Here is a 15,083-nt window from a genome sequence, read left to right as displayed (position 1 = left end):
TAAAGCTGTAGGCTTATCATTTACAAGCTCGCACCTAAAGATACACAAAGCGCAGGAAACTTGCGTTCGGAGCAGAGCCGAGTCGAGCAGAGCAGAGCAGAGCGAGCAGAGCAGAGCAGAGCAGAGCGAGCAGAGCAGAGCAGAGCAGAGCAGCGCGGAGTTGAGGTCATTTCCGCTGGCGCTGCGCCTCTAGGCTGCCATTTTACGGCATTTTACGAATTGGAGAGGGTATTCGAATGTCGTAACGAAATGTAATACGCATTGTGTTTATATTTGCAATCCAAAAGACATATATATTTATTTTTGATCGGTATTAACAGCCGAGCAGATGTCTGTCTGTCTACTACTATGTCATATATCTCCTAATGATATTATGGGTAAAAATTGAATTTTAATTAATAACTCTTTGATTTTTAACGATTTTGCTGCTGCCAGGAATTTGAATCCCTATTGCAAAAGCGTTATCATATAGATTCAATAGGAACTATTTCGGGACGCTCCAACTAGTTGCGAATTGTAACAGGTAAGCAGCAAAGCGAGCGCAGTTATTTCTTGCATGAGAAACTTTTCGTGAAAAATATCAAATTATCTAAAATAGACTCTCGTAAGTTTTGTTGTGCAAGCGTATTCAGCCGTCGGCATGCCTGAGCTAGCTCTGCTTTCTCGCTGCATTTTATGGCACATTTGGTTGATCGTTAAAGTCGAGCGTCGACTAGGTCCCAGCCAACCCCCGGCCCCTCCAATTGACGTTCAATTAACGTTTTAATGTGCAATTACCAATGTCTTCGCAAGTAAAGCTGTGCATTTGAACTAATTACACACGTTTCTCTTTTACAGCTGACCCAATGTCAATGGCCACAATGCAGCTGCAGTCAATGGACGTGGAGCAGCTGGAGCTGGAGACGCCGCCGCTGCCCATACAACCGCCCCCGAACATCAATGCCAGCGGCATTGTCTACGGCTTTCGCACACGCCACTTGTCCTGCATCGAGGAGAACGATTCGGATTCCCTACACGGATCATCCATACCGCGCGCCTACGATCTGATGCAGCAGGCAGATGAAACCTTTCAGAAGCTAAGCGCTGGGCATGGTTACGCAGCTGAAGAGGAGGAGGACGAAGAGGGCGAAGATGAGGAGGCGGAGGAGGAAACGGACGATGATGATGCGCTGGACACCATTGCCATGATTGATGAGTCGCGTTTGTGTGATGCCGACTATCTGGACGAGCTGATTGCCGTGGAGCAAACGCAGACAGAGCTGGCCGACTCTGGCAATGTGGAGGAGGAGGACTTCTGGCAGCCAAACTTCAATCGCAACGACATCATGATGACCTCTTGCTATGGCACCCTGAACAGCTCCTTTGGCAGCGACATGTCGGCCGTCGCGACGACGCCCAAGAAGGCGCCCGAGCCTCTATATGCCACGCCCGAGAAACGTCGCGAGAACAATCGCAGCTTCGACTCAACCTGCGCCTCGCAGACGAGCTCCATTTATGGCGGCTCAATGAACTCCTCGCTGGATCTCAAGTATATGATGAGCGTGTCGCTGTGCGCCGCCGGCGCCAATGGTGGCATCAACGGCACGAGCACATTACGTGGCGCCTCAGTGCCACCAATGGATCTATCGCTAATGTCTAGCGACGGTGTCAGCGCCCTGGACTGGAGCTCCGCCAGCGTGACTTGTGTTCTGGACACTGGGGACGGCAATCCCGCCGAGGAGCTGGACGAGCAAACTGCAGCCAAGTGCATAAGTGCAGCTGAGAGCGGTGAGTACTAAGGCATCCAATTTTTCAAAGACTTTGTTTTAAGGTTTAGAGATCAATTTAAATTAAAGTAATTGTGGTTTTTATTGCTACCCATTTAAAAAAGTATATATACAGGTAGAAGTAGTCATCTTTGACGATTACCATCAAGCATAGAGTCGATCTCAGAGATTATAAGAAAGAGAAGCTTAATACAAATTAAACAAAAGAACGTCTTTTGTGTATGTATAATTATAAAACCTTGCCCCATTCCATGAAATCCGTTAAATTTCGATTTCCTTCCTTGGTTTTTTTTTATCGTATTTCGCAGTTTAGGGCTGGAGATACCTTATTTGTGTTGAGTTAGCCCTATTACACTTTATGAAGACATAAGTTCGATTTTTAGAATATGCACTCATTTATTATTATCCTTAGATCAAGAAAAGAATCGGAGAAAACCACAAGAGTTAGTCAAGTCTGAAATCAGACTTTAGAGTTACATTTTTGTACAGTTCCAGGTGCAGGCTAGAGCTCTTTTAATGCCATTCAATTTTGACAAATTCTTAAAAATAATTTTAACTAATATATAAATTAAATAAAGATAAGAATAGTGAAGCTCGTAAATGCTGAGTTTGATAAAAATATCTTGAAAAATGTCTTGGCATCCGAAAACCTACTTTTCGACCAATCGATTCTATGACAGCTTTGTGATATAGTCCTATCCGATCGGTTCAGGCATATGTACTGCCTGCAATATAAAGACAGACTAATGCGAAGCTTCAAGACGATAGCTTTAAAACTGAAAGACTATTTCGCATATAAGCAGACAGGCGGACGGACGGACAGCCGGACATGGCTATATAAGCTGATACTGATCTGGAATATATATACTTTATGGGGTCGAAAATGTGTTCTTACATGCGTTACACATTTCATGTCAAAATTGTAATACATACCTTCTACAAGGGTATCAAAATAGAGTTTATATATTTATTTCCCATGCCCTGTTTTTGCCTTTCGAATTGCAATCCATTTTAGTTCAATTAGACTAGTTAAAATTTGAAATGACTAAATTAAATTTGGACAACGTCGGCAATTAAAAATGTTATTAACTAGTAAAATGGCATTATTTGATGAATTTATGATCGCATTTTTTCCGGTTGAATATCACTTTGACCCATTTGGTGCACTTTCCTATGCCGATTGGCAATAGCGAGGCAATCCATCAATGCATCAAGACAGTTAACCCATTTATAATCCTTCATTACCGGACAAATACAAGCAGCAAAAAGCTTTTAATGACCCAGTCGCAGCGAGGGGCAGACTCCTTTCAATGCTCGGCATTAGAAAGGTGGCCCGCAAGGCGGTGGCTGACCCCCAAAACGAAGCCATATTCATAGCCACATCAAAACCAACATACAAAATAGCTCCATGGACATGGCGGAGCGAGAGACAGAGAGAGAGCGAGAGAGAAAGGCATAGTGAGTGAGGGAGAGAGATGCAGTGAAAGCCATCAGGTTGCCAGGCAGCCCATTTCGCACAGATGTTTAACAGGCCAGTCAGGGTCATAAATCATCGAAATAGATACATTCATACTTATATCTATCCATATGCACATATATATTTATATATATATTTATATATCCTTCAATCGGTTGACTATCCTCGGGTGAAATTCGAAGACATTGACAGTTTCTAATAAGAAAATTGTTAAGATTTATGCCGCAGCCGGCCGCCCCCGATCGCCGCGCTACGCTCGATCATTTTTAATTTAAAACTAATCAATAAAAAAAACGGCATAGAATGCAACAAATCCATTCAACAAATTGCAAAATGATGCTGCAATGTGCAATGTCACAGTAATTTACGTGCCATTCCGTGCCAAACTGGCAACGACCACAGAAACTGATGAAAATTTATGCGAAGGGTTAAATGTCAGACTTCTCAGCGCTGCGCACAGTGGCACCAAAACATGAATCTATTATTAAACCAAAAAGGCTTAAAAAAAAGTAATTTTTGTTGATATTTCAGCTAGATCGAGGTTAAGCTTTAGAATTTAGACAAACAAGTTCTGCCTTACTTTTGGGCAATATATTTTGACTAAAGTCGTGAGGCTTAAATACGAACCATATAATAATCTAAACTCAACTTTAATAAACTATTTAAAGAATTTTTTCTTTTAAGTTAGCTTATCTTCAGTTAGTTTACATAAAGATTCGAATTCTTTCATTTCATAATAATTTTTATGTATTTTTAAACCTAAAACTCCAATTTCCGTAGCTTTTATTCTTTCAATTTGATTTGAAAATCAAAATGTTCAATTCAAGGCATTGACACTTTTTAGGCTAATTCTCATTACTGCAAATTTAATTGTGCATGCCCAATTTTGTCAATATTTTAATCAATTATTGCCCACTGTGCGCTATTTCCATCCATATTCCTCACTCTTTTGGCTTGTCTCACGTGCAAAAGTGAAAAGTCATGAATCATATACATATGCATCATGATCGCAACGCACCTTTGCAAACCGAATAATAATCATGTTGATGATGATGATGATAATGATGATTGTTGCTGCGTCTCGCAGTTTGCCAACCTGCGCTAGCCAAGCCAAGCGATCCGTCCAAGACTTTGTGGAGTGCCTGTGGGCCATAAAGTTACATTGCTTATCGCTGGAGAACTTTTAAAAAACACTTGAGATAGCGCTGAGAACGTGCACTGAGCCCCAGCAGCAGCAGCAGCATGACCCCCTCCCTCCCTCCCTCATATCCCTGCATGCCCCAATGCAGATAGAACAAGTAGAAACATTGTTATCCACTGTCAACGACTGCGCAATACTCTGTTCACAGTGTAATTAGCGATTAAGTCTGTGGAAATGCAACTTTTTGATTATTGAGCTTGTGACTCTAAGACTGTAAGTGTAACGGACGTGACTCGTAAACTGTGACTTGATGAGAGAGAGAGAAGGTTATGAGTAGATTATGAACTACTTTAACACTAAGAAGAAAAGAGCCGGAAAATTTAGTTATTGGCCTGGGAAGTAGGATCTAAGGCGAACAGCCTCGTTTTCTTTTTAGAAAGAAACTAAAAACAATTAGTAATTGTTCTTAAAAGTAGACAATTGTCGAGTTTTTCCTAAAGAGGAGAGGGAAGCAATAGTCTAAAAATGCTTAGAACTAATATACTCCGCTTCGCTGTGCGAACAGAGCACAGAAAGACCTAAGTACACACACCGCAAGGCACTGGGGAAAGAGATAGTAGGAGAGTGGCAAGAGGAGGGCGAGGATCGAGAGGAGCCGGTGGCAGAGAGCTGGAGTGTTGGTCGGGTCGCTTGTTAGGCAGCTTGTATCTACAAATAGACTCCGCGGAGCTGACGGCCACAAGACAAACTCAAACAAAAGACCAAACGGTAGTTGCCATGAATGGTCGGCACCGAAAACCGGTAACTGATGAGTGTGTGGTAAAAACGACCCCGAAAAAATAAAAAGAAAAACCAGAAGAAGACTGCGCTGTTGCAGTTGCAACTTTGTTGTGGTACGTGGCAGCATCCACTCGAATCTCTCGCCGCAGCGGCTATTTATTAACCATGGAGCACTCTGCACACCCAATAAAACGCCGTGTCCGACTGTTCCGAATGCATTTTGTGTGTTCGATAAGCGCGTCGGCGATTTCCCACAACTGATATATGTATGTATGTACATACATATAAGCCCAGCATTTGCATTGGCAATTGCTCTTCCCATATTTATTGCCTCAACTCTGTTGTAGATTTCAGCCTCTTTTCCATTTCAATCTTGTATTGATAAGGCCCAGGTACGCACAGGTTGGGTCGATAGATTTCCGCAGCAGTTGGCTCAAATTAATGGTTTCACTTTTCATTTAGAACAGAACAAATAATTGACTTTTCTAAAAGAAATGCATTAAAATGTAAATTAAAATTAAATCAGTCACGCTTTCAGAAAATTAAACAAATTATTGCATTTTTTTTTTTACTATTTTCTATATAATTTTAATAGTTTAATATATATAAAATATTCTTATTATTGCAAAGTATCGATTTCTATAAGTTCTAACCAACGAGTTTCCATAGCATAAAAATCGAAAAATACAGCTTCAAAGTTCGTCTTTAAGTAATACGAGTATTCCCAACTACTCCATAAATCTAACCGTAACTTAAATCCACCAAATAGACTAGCTCGGCTCGGATTTCACCATTACAATGTAATGGAAAGTCTATCGACTTGTTCAACAGTTAATCGCGTGATACTCTGTCGCCGCTGGCAGTCAGAACAATAGACCGTTATCAAATAGAGCGTGCTGCGCTTGTACCTGGTAGCCTTTTAGCTGCTAAGTAGTACAGGGGACTGTCCAATCAGATGCCACACAGTGAAGCACATGTAAGGCGCACAAATGAGGTAATTCCTTTGACACAATCTTGATTAATGAGGGACCGAGTGCGGCAGATGTTGATTTGTAATACTGTAATACACATTTGGTTTACATTCGACGATTTCGAAAGGGAAATCTGTGCTAGAGCTCTATTTTTAATTGCATGATGCAAATATAATCAATTTTTATGAGCGATAAGCTCGCAAAGTGGCTTTTTTGATAAGATTGAACTACTTTGATTTTAAAAAGTGTGAAATCGATGTGTTTAAATCATATCAAAAACAGTTCTAGTCGCCATATTTAAGTCAACTCTTCACCTAGAATCTGAAAGAAATACTTTAACATTGATTAAGAATCGGAATACGTAGAAGATTCGTTTTTCTGATATTAAGAAACCGGCTTTTAATTGAACCCATTTGTATCCGAAACTAATATATTGATTTTATCATGAATCCAATCTCGAATAAACGCAGCCGGCGGTTCGGTTCAAGGTTCGAACCAGCTTTCTGCTTACAATCCTTGGATCCGTTTTTCCACAATCCTGTACCCAGGTTTCAGTTTCAACCCTCGTTTGTTATTTAAAGAGAATCTTATATTTTATTTTTGCCCGTTATATATTGAAAGCCTTAAATATTTTTACAATACGCGGGCTAAATTCTACTTTTACCCAAAATTGTCATTAACCAAATATATTACTTGGGAATAAATCAACCTCAAAAGTTCAAATATTTATTAGGTGTTAGATTCGGTTGTATTTTGCTTAATTGACTTGGTTCGGTTCATAGTAGAACTAAAATTAAATCCGATTTTGAACCGGTTCCTTTTTCATTTTGCACGATTCAGCAAGTGCCTAGCGGCTTATCTGTAGTGAAAACCTGCGAGACCTCAGCACGCGGCAGAGGCTCGCTCGCCTGCTTGCGTCATCAGCTCAGCGCCGCCTGTGTCGCTATTTCGGGTACGCGTGATAAGCGCGAGTCAGCGCCTCAATCAGTCACAGAAAAAAAGTAAATACAAATACGAGCACGAAAATCAACAGGAACAACAACAACAACAACAAAGCGTGAATGAATTTTTCCACACAAATTGAAATTGAAAATGAAATGTGCGATAGTCAACTGATAAGCCCAGACAACGCGCTCTGAGCGCCGCATTTAGATCTTGAATCAGCAGCGCACGCTGTCAAAGAGGAGAGAGAGCGAGAGCCCACGCAGCGTAGTGAGCGCCGCTCAGAGCTGTAACCGGTAAAGCGTCTCGTGTAGACTTCCATTGTAGACTTGCGCTCCCAGCTGACCACGTTTGCTGGCAGACACTTGTTTGGCTTTTGCGCTCAGTTCCCTCGTTCAGTCTCGAAACGCGTTTCAAAGCTCGCGCGTCGCGAACTCCTCGTCAGCGCTTACAACGCCTGCGATCGCGTGTAGCGCGACATCATTTGGATACGGTTTTATTTACGGCGCATGTAAACTAAATTGTGGCCCAATAAAGCGCAAAGTTGCAAAATTAAACGAATTGTGTGCCGGCTGCGTTTACTTGGTAATGTGGATGTGTAATGGAATGCCAAGCAGACAACACATTCCTAATGTGAATGCCTATCGATAACATGCTATCGATTTAACTGTTTACTTTGAATTGTAAACAAAAAAGTTGGTTCAAAACACATAAACGTAAAACAGTTGTAAAATTCGAATATGTTTAACGCAATTAATACATAATTTAGTGAAAAATTATTTAATTAACATATAATCGATATTTTACAAGTAAAGTGTCAGTGTACTGTGTACTGTTATAAGAAGAAATTAAAACAAAAATTGATGGCAATAATTAAAATACCTTGGAACATCTTTATAAATACGAAGGAGGAGAGGAGAACAAGTTGTTCAGGCAAAGAAATACTAAAAAGGTCGTGAATCAGACAAGGAGTCAACGTAACTTGGCCAAAATTGATTGGCTCGAAACTTGAAAGGATACGCCAGGCTGCCAAACGCAGCTGCAACTGGCATCCCATTGCACACATACAGATACATATAAATACACAGATACATGAGGCAACCGCACCGCAAAAGATACATGCCATGTTCCCACTAACCAACCGCTCTTCGAGTGGCAAAAGCACCAACAACAACAACAACAACAACAACAACAACAACAACAGCAACAACAACAACAGCAACAACAACCTTAACCACAGCATCGGAATCGACAGCAACGGCAAGGATAAAATAAATTTCCAAAATAATTGGAGCTGCAATAAAACAACCGGTCGACGCGCTGGAACTGGATATAGCTGCAGTTTCTTAGGTAAATTCTCATAAGAATAAATAACCGTTAAGTGTAGTTGGCCATTTCGGGTGTTTTGGCAAACATCATCAAAAAACATGCACATTGAAATCAATTCATTGAAATGCTTATTGAGTGGAAACATTTATTTATAGTTTAAGTCGAGTCGTCTTTAAAGGTCAAGATCAAAATTATTATAGCTCAATATGAGTGAAGGACTAATAGATAAAAGGGAGAATAGACTTAATGATTTTCGTAAAAAGTAAATATTTCGTAAAAAGAAAAATATATGTTTATACTTTATCAACTAAGAAGATATACTTAAATCATGTTAACTCGTCCGAATTTGCCTTTTTCTCAGTCACAGCATATCATATTTAAAGTCTCACTTTATCATGAACGATAGTCAAACACAAAAAAGGGATTATCAAATACAAATTTGGATGAAATATTTAAATTGCTAGAACTTAAAGCCTTTCGTATTTATTGACATCTATCTATTCTTTAAAGATTAGGTATATAACCAAGACTCCCAGCTTAAGCATTTTAAAGCTCACTCTCAAAAAAAGTCAAAAATTGTCTTAAAAACTTCTTAGCCACACAAACCATTAGCATTGACCAAGTAAAATAATTGATGGCCTACAATTGTGAGGGCTGGATAATTATTTATTGCTCATCGCTTAAAATCAAAGCGTGTAAATAATGAAATTGATTATTCGGCCATTCATTAAAGCGGTAATTTGTGAAAGGGCCTCTCACGCAGCGTCCGCCCACTGTACCAAATTCTGAGAGCCCATTAAGTACATTGCTTTCCATTCCATCATTTCGCATTGTGTGTTGCTTCTCTCTCTGTTTTCGCCTCCTTCTGGTAATGTTCCACTAACTGCACAACATTTCAATTTCAATTTTGTTGTCGTTGTTGTTGCTTTTACATTGAAATGCAAATACTTTGCACTCATTTACATGTCGCGTCGCTGAATTTTCCAGTTCCCATTTGCCTGTTGTTGTTGTTGTTGTCACTGTTGTTTCTTTGTTGTGAGCGAGAAGAGACAATGCAACTCTTTTGTCACTTGAAGGGTTCTGCAACGGGGCAGCAGAAGGTTTGTGTATGTGTGTGTATAGCATGAAAAATGCCATAAAAATTCCAGCAGCGGCGGCGTCTTCAGCTGCGCTTTGCGCTTGCGCAATCCGCAAAGCTTCTTCTTTATTTTGCGCTCCTTTCGTTGCGCATGCCAAAGCTTCAGTGTGGAGAGGAGAACGTGCAGAATGTGGAGAGCGGGCGGCGCATTGGAAGCTCTGTCGGTGTGCGCTTTTATTTGTTTGCTGTGTAGAATTCCCAGAAATGTTTTATTTCGAAATTTGTTAACAAGCAGACAGACACAAACATACGCACACACGCTTGTCTCCACACGCGCAAGCACTCCAGAAAGGCATGGAATATGTTCAGCAGGAGCGGCAGGAGGAGGGAGTTCAAAAGTGTATCAAGTGTTTGTACGCTTAGTTTGTTTATGTGCAGCGCTTTCAAGTTGAAGGTTAAAGTTGAGATTTACCTCGCGTCTTTCCATTGAGTTAGAAAAGAGTGTAGAGATGTGTCTGTATGTGTTTTACGTCTTCTTGCGAGTTTCGAGTTCGTTTCGAGTGGCAACAGACAAATCCTTTGTGCGCTCGCATCGAAACTCAAATTTAAACACAAAAGAATGAATTAAAGTTTTTTGATGTACTCTAGACAGTTTTGAAGCCAACCAAAGCTCCAAGCTTAAAAATATTTACCTGTATTTATCGAATTGTTTGACTGTTTACACAGAAATACAGCAACAGGTACTCACTTTATGGCAGACAATAGAAAAACAGCTTTAAATATAGTAGTTGTTCGTAAAAGATTCCAATAGAAAGATTCCAATATCTGGAAGCTGAACTTAATATAAAATTTGAACATTCCAATATAATATTCGAGTGAGCTTTAATTATAAATGTCACTCAAATTTACCAATGATTTACGAAATATTTCTCTACAACTTAATTTGTTTAATGAAATACCAAATTTGCAATGCCCATTATATATGATAGGAATTGTTTTTTTTCACATTAAGTAGATCCAATCTGCAAACAATCAGAGGAAAAAAATGTATTTTTAAAAGTCTAATAAAGATGTTGTTGTTTAATTCAACAACATGAATATTTTTAGTTTTTCGAGATTTGCATGCAGCTGTTTTAATACCTTGGCCTCGGCCCCGCAGCGTCGCATTTAGAAAGGGAAAGACCCATGTGGAAGAAGAGGAAGAATTTCAAGTGTGTGGCAATGAGTTAATTTTGCTGCCAAAACACACCCTCAGGGCTCATTAGGAGCAGTTGCCAGTGTGACTGTGTGAGTGTGTGAGTGTGAGTGAGATTTATTGGCAAACACTGGCGGCAAATTAGCTGGAAATGCAAGTGGACATGCAAAGGGGCCAGTGATCAGGAGCTGGGGTGAGAGATGGGCAGGGGAGGGGAGGGCTAGTAAGGCAGCCCGCGGCTCTCTTGGCTGGTTAATTGTGCGGCTGCTCAGCGGGTCGCCCGGCCAAATGAGCGTTTAAAGTGTCGGCGGTTTTAGATTGCAAAATGCGGCAGCTCCGAGTTGCAAATGGCATGCAAAAAGGCAAACAAGTTGGCAGCCCTCCGCACAAAGTGCGCTCAGTCGCTTCTTCTATGGCAAACCGCATTCGATTTGCTGTCGCTGCTCGTGTGTGCAGTCACATTTGAATTATTTGACACTTTGCATGCGCCAATCTTCCAGTCGCTCTCTCTCTCTCTCTCTCGCTCCCTGCGTCTTTTGCTTCTTGCAGTTTATTAACTCATTATTTTGAAATCAACGTCTTTGACCGGCGGCTACAGCATGTTGCAAAAGTTTCGTCTCTGCCTTGACAAGCTGTTGCTATTCGTTGTCTCTTCACCTCTTCCTCTCTGCCTCACTCTATTTCTCCTGCTCAACTTTTCTCCGTAATGGAGAGAATCGGAAAGTTTTGCAGTTGATTAAGTGCCCGGCACTCAGTTTGTCATTAGCAAATGAATATTATTATTCATTTCGTATGCTTCGTAATTTAAAAATAAAATTTAACCACATTGCGGCTTGTCTTTTAATTAAGGCAATCAATAATTGTGAATAATCCTTAATTGATAGCAACAACAGAACGGATCGTATTTATTTCTTTTTTTACAAAACCTCGAAATATTAATATAGAAAATTGTGTATGTATATCTCTTATAACTTTATCAATATTAAGGAGCTATATTTTTTATCGAAAAATTACTTCTAAAAGGACTTGCATTTAAGTTTAGGAAGGGTTATATAATGCAGGCAGAACGGTTCGTTTGCACCAGGGCTGCAATTTCGAAAAAAATGTTAGTGGTTCGCGGCGTGAACCACTTCCCTGGCATTGGGTTCGCATCATACAGACCGAACCAAGGTAATTGGTTCATAGCTTGGTTTGTCATATATAGATATCTTAAAAGTTTTAAAGAAACAATTTAACTTTTAATGAACAATTTCCCGCTGTATAAAAAATTTAACCAAGATAAGAATTTTCATTCTAAGCAAAGTCAACTGTAAGTTCTGTTAAAATCTTTTCTAGCTATTGCGCTTAGCTCAATTATTTTGTACACCTTTTGCAATTTATTTCAACATGATCGGCTTTTAGCAGCGGACAATTTTCAATATTTTTCGAATTGTTGACCTCCATAAAGATTTAACACAAACGCCGATAAACATTTGAAAAAAACAAAATAAAAAAAATCATATTAATTATTTGCACATTTGCTTGTTGATGTTGTTGTTGTCTTTGTTGTCGATTGCCAAACAGCAACAGCCGCTGCGTAACGCTTTGTTGTAGTAAGCGCGTCGGCCAAAGATAAAACAGAAAACAATCAACATTCATATCTCATCTCAGCGCCGAGCCCAACTTGGTTCGCGTCAAGTTGTAGGCGTTACATGTCGGTAGCTCCGAAATTGTCGAAAGAGACATCAACAATGCGGCCAACAAATGGGGACCAAAAGCTGGTTGGCTACAAAATACCCTAAATATACGTGAATTATATGTAAAATAAGAATGGTAATAGATGAATAAGAGAAATGGAAAATATTTTATTTGTAAACGTAAATATTTGCATAGCCTCAATGCCAAGAAAGTTCTCATAAGTTAGGTACTACGAATCTCTCAGAAATAATATTTATTATATAAACCAAGTTGAGTAAGTTTTAGTTAGCAAATAAATCGAACTGGCAAGTACAGCATGATATCATTCATGAAAAAGATCAACAGTTTTATCAAGAAATAACAGCAATGAAATATTGCAATTTATTGAATCAATTAATTGGTGCTGGGAAAAAGAGTTTTTGCCCGCGTTCGCATCTTGCTTTTAAAATTATTCAACTCGAGTTCAACATATGGACTCAATATGGTTTAAATAGTTTCACAATGCAATGCAATTGAAGCAAATATGATGAGATGTAGATACATATTTAGAATCGAGAACTTTTTAACAATTAATGTGGGACATTGAATTCTATACCTTTAAATTGTTAGCTAATATTTGGTTTATTTTGCTCAGTTTGGCTAATTTTATAGTCTCATTTGCTAAATTAGGAAAGGAGAAATTGTCAAAATCAATAAGGAGTGCCCGAATAGGGATACCCTAACACTTTTTCTACTAACACTAAATGCAGCTCGTGCTAGGGAGAGGTGGGGGCGGCGGTAGCTATACAATGAAAGATACTTTATCAGTATAAACTCTTATAAAAGCTACAAGTCAAACTTGGTGACTGAATCCATTAAAACCAAAGATATTTGCTCAAACAACTAGAAATCGATATATTTTTTAATCGATTGTTTAGAGATGGACAGGTTATCGATTATCGTACTGCGCGGGCACTAGAAGTATCTAAGTTGAAACTTTTAAGTCTATTGCACTTATAAGTTCTGAAATAGACGCGTTCACAGACAAGCAGACATGACTCGTCTATTGATGCAGATCAAGAATATATATGTATATATTTTATGGGGTCGTATGGGGTATTGAAAATGATTATAGTTTCTCAAAGTATTATCCGAATGCTCGAGGATTTTGCTCATCAATTTTATCAAAATTGTTGACGAAATTATCAATATCGCTCTTGGTAACATTAAGTCTTATCAGCATATGAAAAACAGCGCTTCTTTAGTAGATAAGTTAGTCATATTCAAGAATTTCGTCAGTGTGTGTAACTTATAGAGAAGTTTATCAGCAGACATTTTTGGTGACGTATTTCTTAAACTATTTGTATTATAAGCTATTCTCAATATCTTAACTAGACCCTGATAATATATTTTACATAATTAATAACTACGTTTGGGCGAATTTATCTTTTGTGTGGGGATGTTAGGGGTACTCTAGCATTATCTTTTGTCTTGTATATAGATTCTTTTCTAGTGCATTGAGACTGGGCCTTTTCTGCATTATTCATTCGTTTGGCACGCGAAATGTAAAACTTGTCGATAAGATAACAATGACATATATATTTATATATATATTCGCACATGTGTATGTAGTATACGTGATTACTTTCCAATGGAGTCGCGCCTTTTGACCGGCGCACCTGTCCCACCAGGTGATATAGTCTGGAGGCGGCGCCAGCCGATCGCCGTACTCGATTATTTTGTAGACCCAATATTTGCAAATAATTAAAAGAAGGTAATTGGCTTTGCATGTTACCGCCTCACGTATAAACATTTCTGGCTATCTGCAAAGAGTTTGTTTTGTAGATTGTCGCGAAACGCAAGACAACAACAAATAGTTCAGCAAATGCTTCAGTTGGGCAAGCGAATTATTTGTCTAGTTTTCTATTCTCTAGTGCAAATACGAATTTGCTAAATTTGCAAACACAACACAACAGTCGCCAAATGTTTGCCCAGCGATTTGTTTTCTCTTTTCTTTGTGTGTGTGTGTGTGTGTGTGCGGGGGAGCGGTCAGAAAGCGTGACTTTTAAACGTTTGCTCTAGAGATTTGTCTGAGTTTGCATTTGGCTTTGACCATGTCTGTGGGTCAGCCAGATAGCCAGGGTCAGCCGTGGGTCAGCAGCTCTGTGTGAGAAAAGAGCTGTTTGATTGCTCAACCAGTTGTCATAATGTATGTGATCAAAAGTAGTATTGAGTAAAATATACAAGTAGAATAAAGCGAGTGAGCTGGTTGATGCTCATAACTTTAAATAAGAATCTTAAAATGATAGGTTCTAGGATATTTACGAAAATCTGGAACTTGAATTCATTAAAATCTCCTGGAAATGCAAGAGATAGAGAAAGAGGGAAAGAGAGAGAATGAGAGAAAGTAAGAACGAACTCTTCATTGTGTCTATATTCCTTTGCGTATCTCTCGCTGTCAAATGTTGCCTTTCTATGCGATTTTCACAAATTTAAGTAGGCTTTCAGAAATGCAAGAGAGAGAGAGAGACAGAGAGAAAAAGAGGGAGGGAGAGCGAATGAGAGAAAGTAAGAACGAATTCTTCACTGTGTCTACATTCATTAAGTATCTCTCGCTGTCAAATGTTGCCTTTCTATGCGATTTTCATAAATTTAAGTAGGCTTACGCCCTAGTAAAAGCGTATAAAAGGGAAAAAGAAGTCCGGAGAAAGAAAGAATTTAGTAATAGAATTAAAGGGAGTGATCATG

At 39.3% G+C, this 15,083-nt stretch overlaps 1 protein-coding gene across 5 annotated transcripts in view; it reads left to right on the top strand.

The window, feature by feature from the left end:
* Positions 1 to 15,083, top strand: part of rols (rolling pebbles) — a 66,524-nt gene that overhangs the window by 672 nt on the left and 50,769 nt on the right. For 3 of the 5 annotated variants that reach the window (XM_064689136.1, XM_064689132.1, XM_064689131.1), the window contains exon 2: positions 838 to 1,767. In XM_064689136.1, coding sequence (XP_064545206.1) covers positions 846 to 1,767 — 922 coding nt within the window. In that variant the 5' untranslated portion in view covers positions 838 to 845. Of the gene's footprint in view, positions 1 to 837; positions 1,768 to 7,487; positions 8,428 to 15,083 lie in introns of those variants that run through there. The other 2 variants (XM_064689135.1, XM_064689134.1) reach the window with 1 other exon arrangement.

Source organism: Drosophila montana, unplaced genomic scaffold (genome assembly GCF_035044405.1).
Source record: "Drosophila montana isolate Dmon_TW-CO22-7 unplaced genomic scaffold, ASM3504440v1 contig_3217_1, whole genome shotgun sequence".
Taxonomy (NCBI): domain Eukaryota; kingdom Metazoa; phylum Arthropoda; class Insecta; order Diptera; family Drosophilidae; genus Drosophila; species Drosophila montana.
Note: the sequence above shows the minus strand (reverse complement) of the source record. Positions and strands in the feature narration are given on the sequence as shown.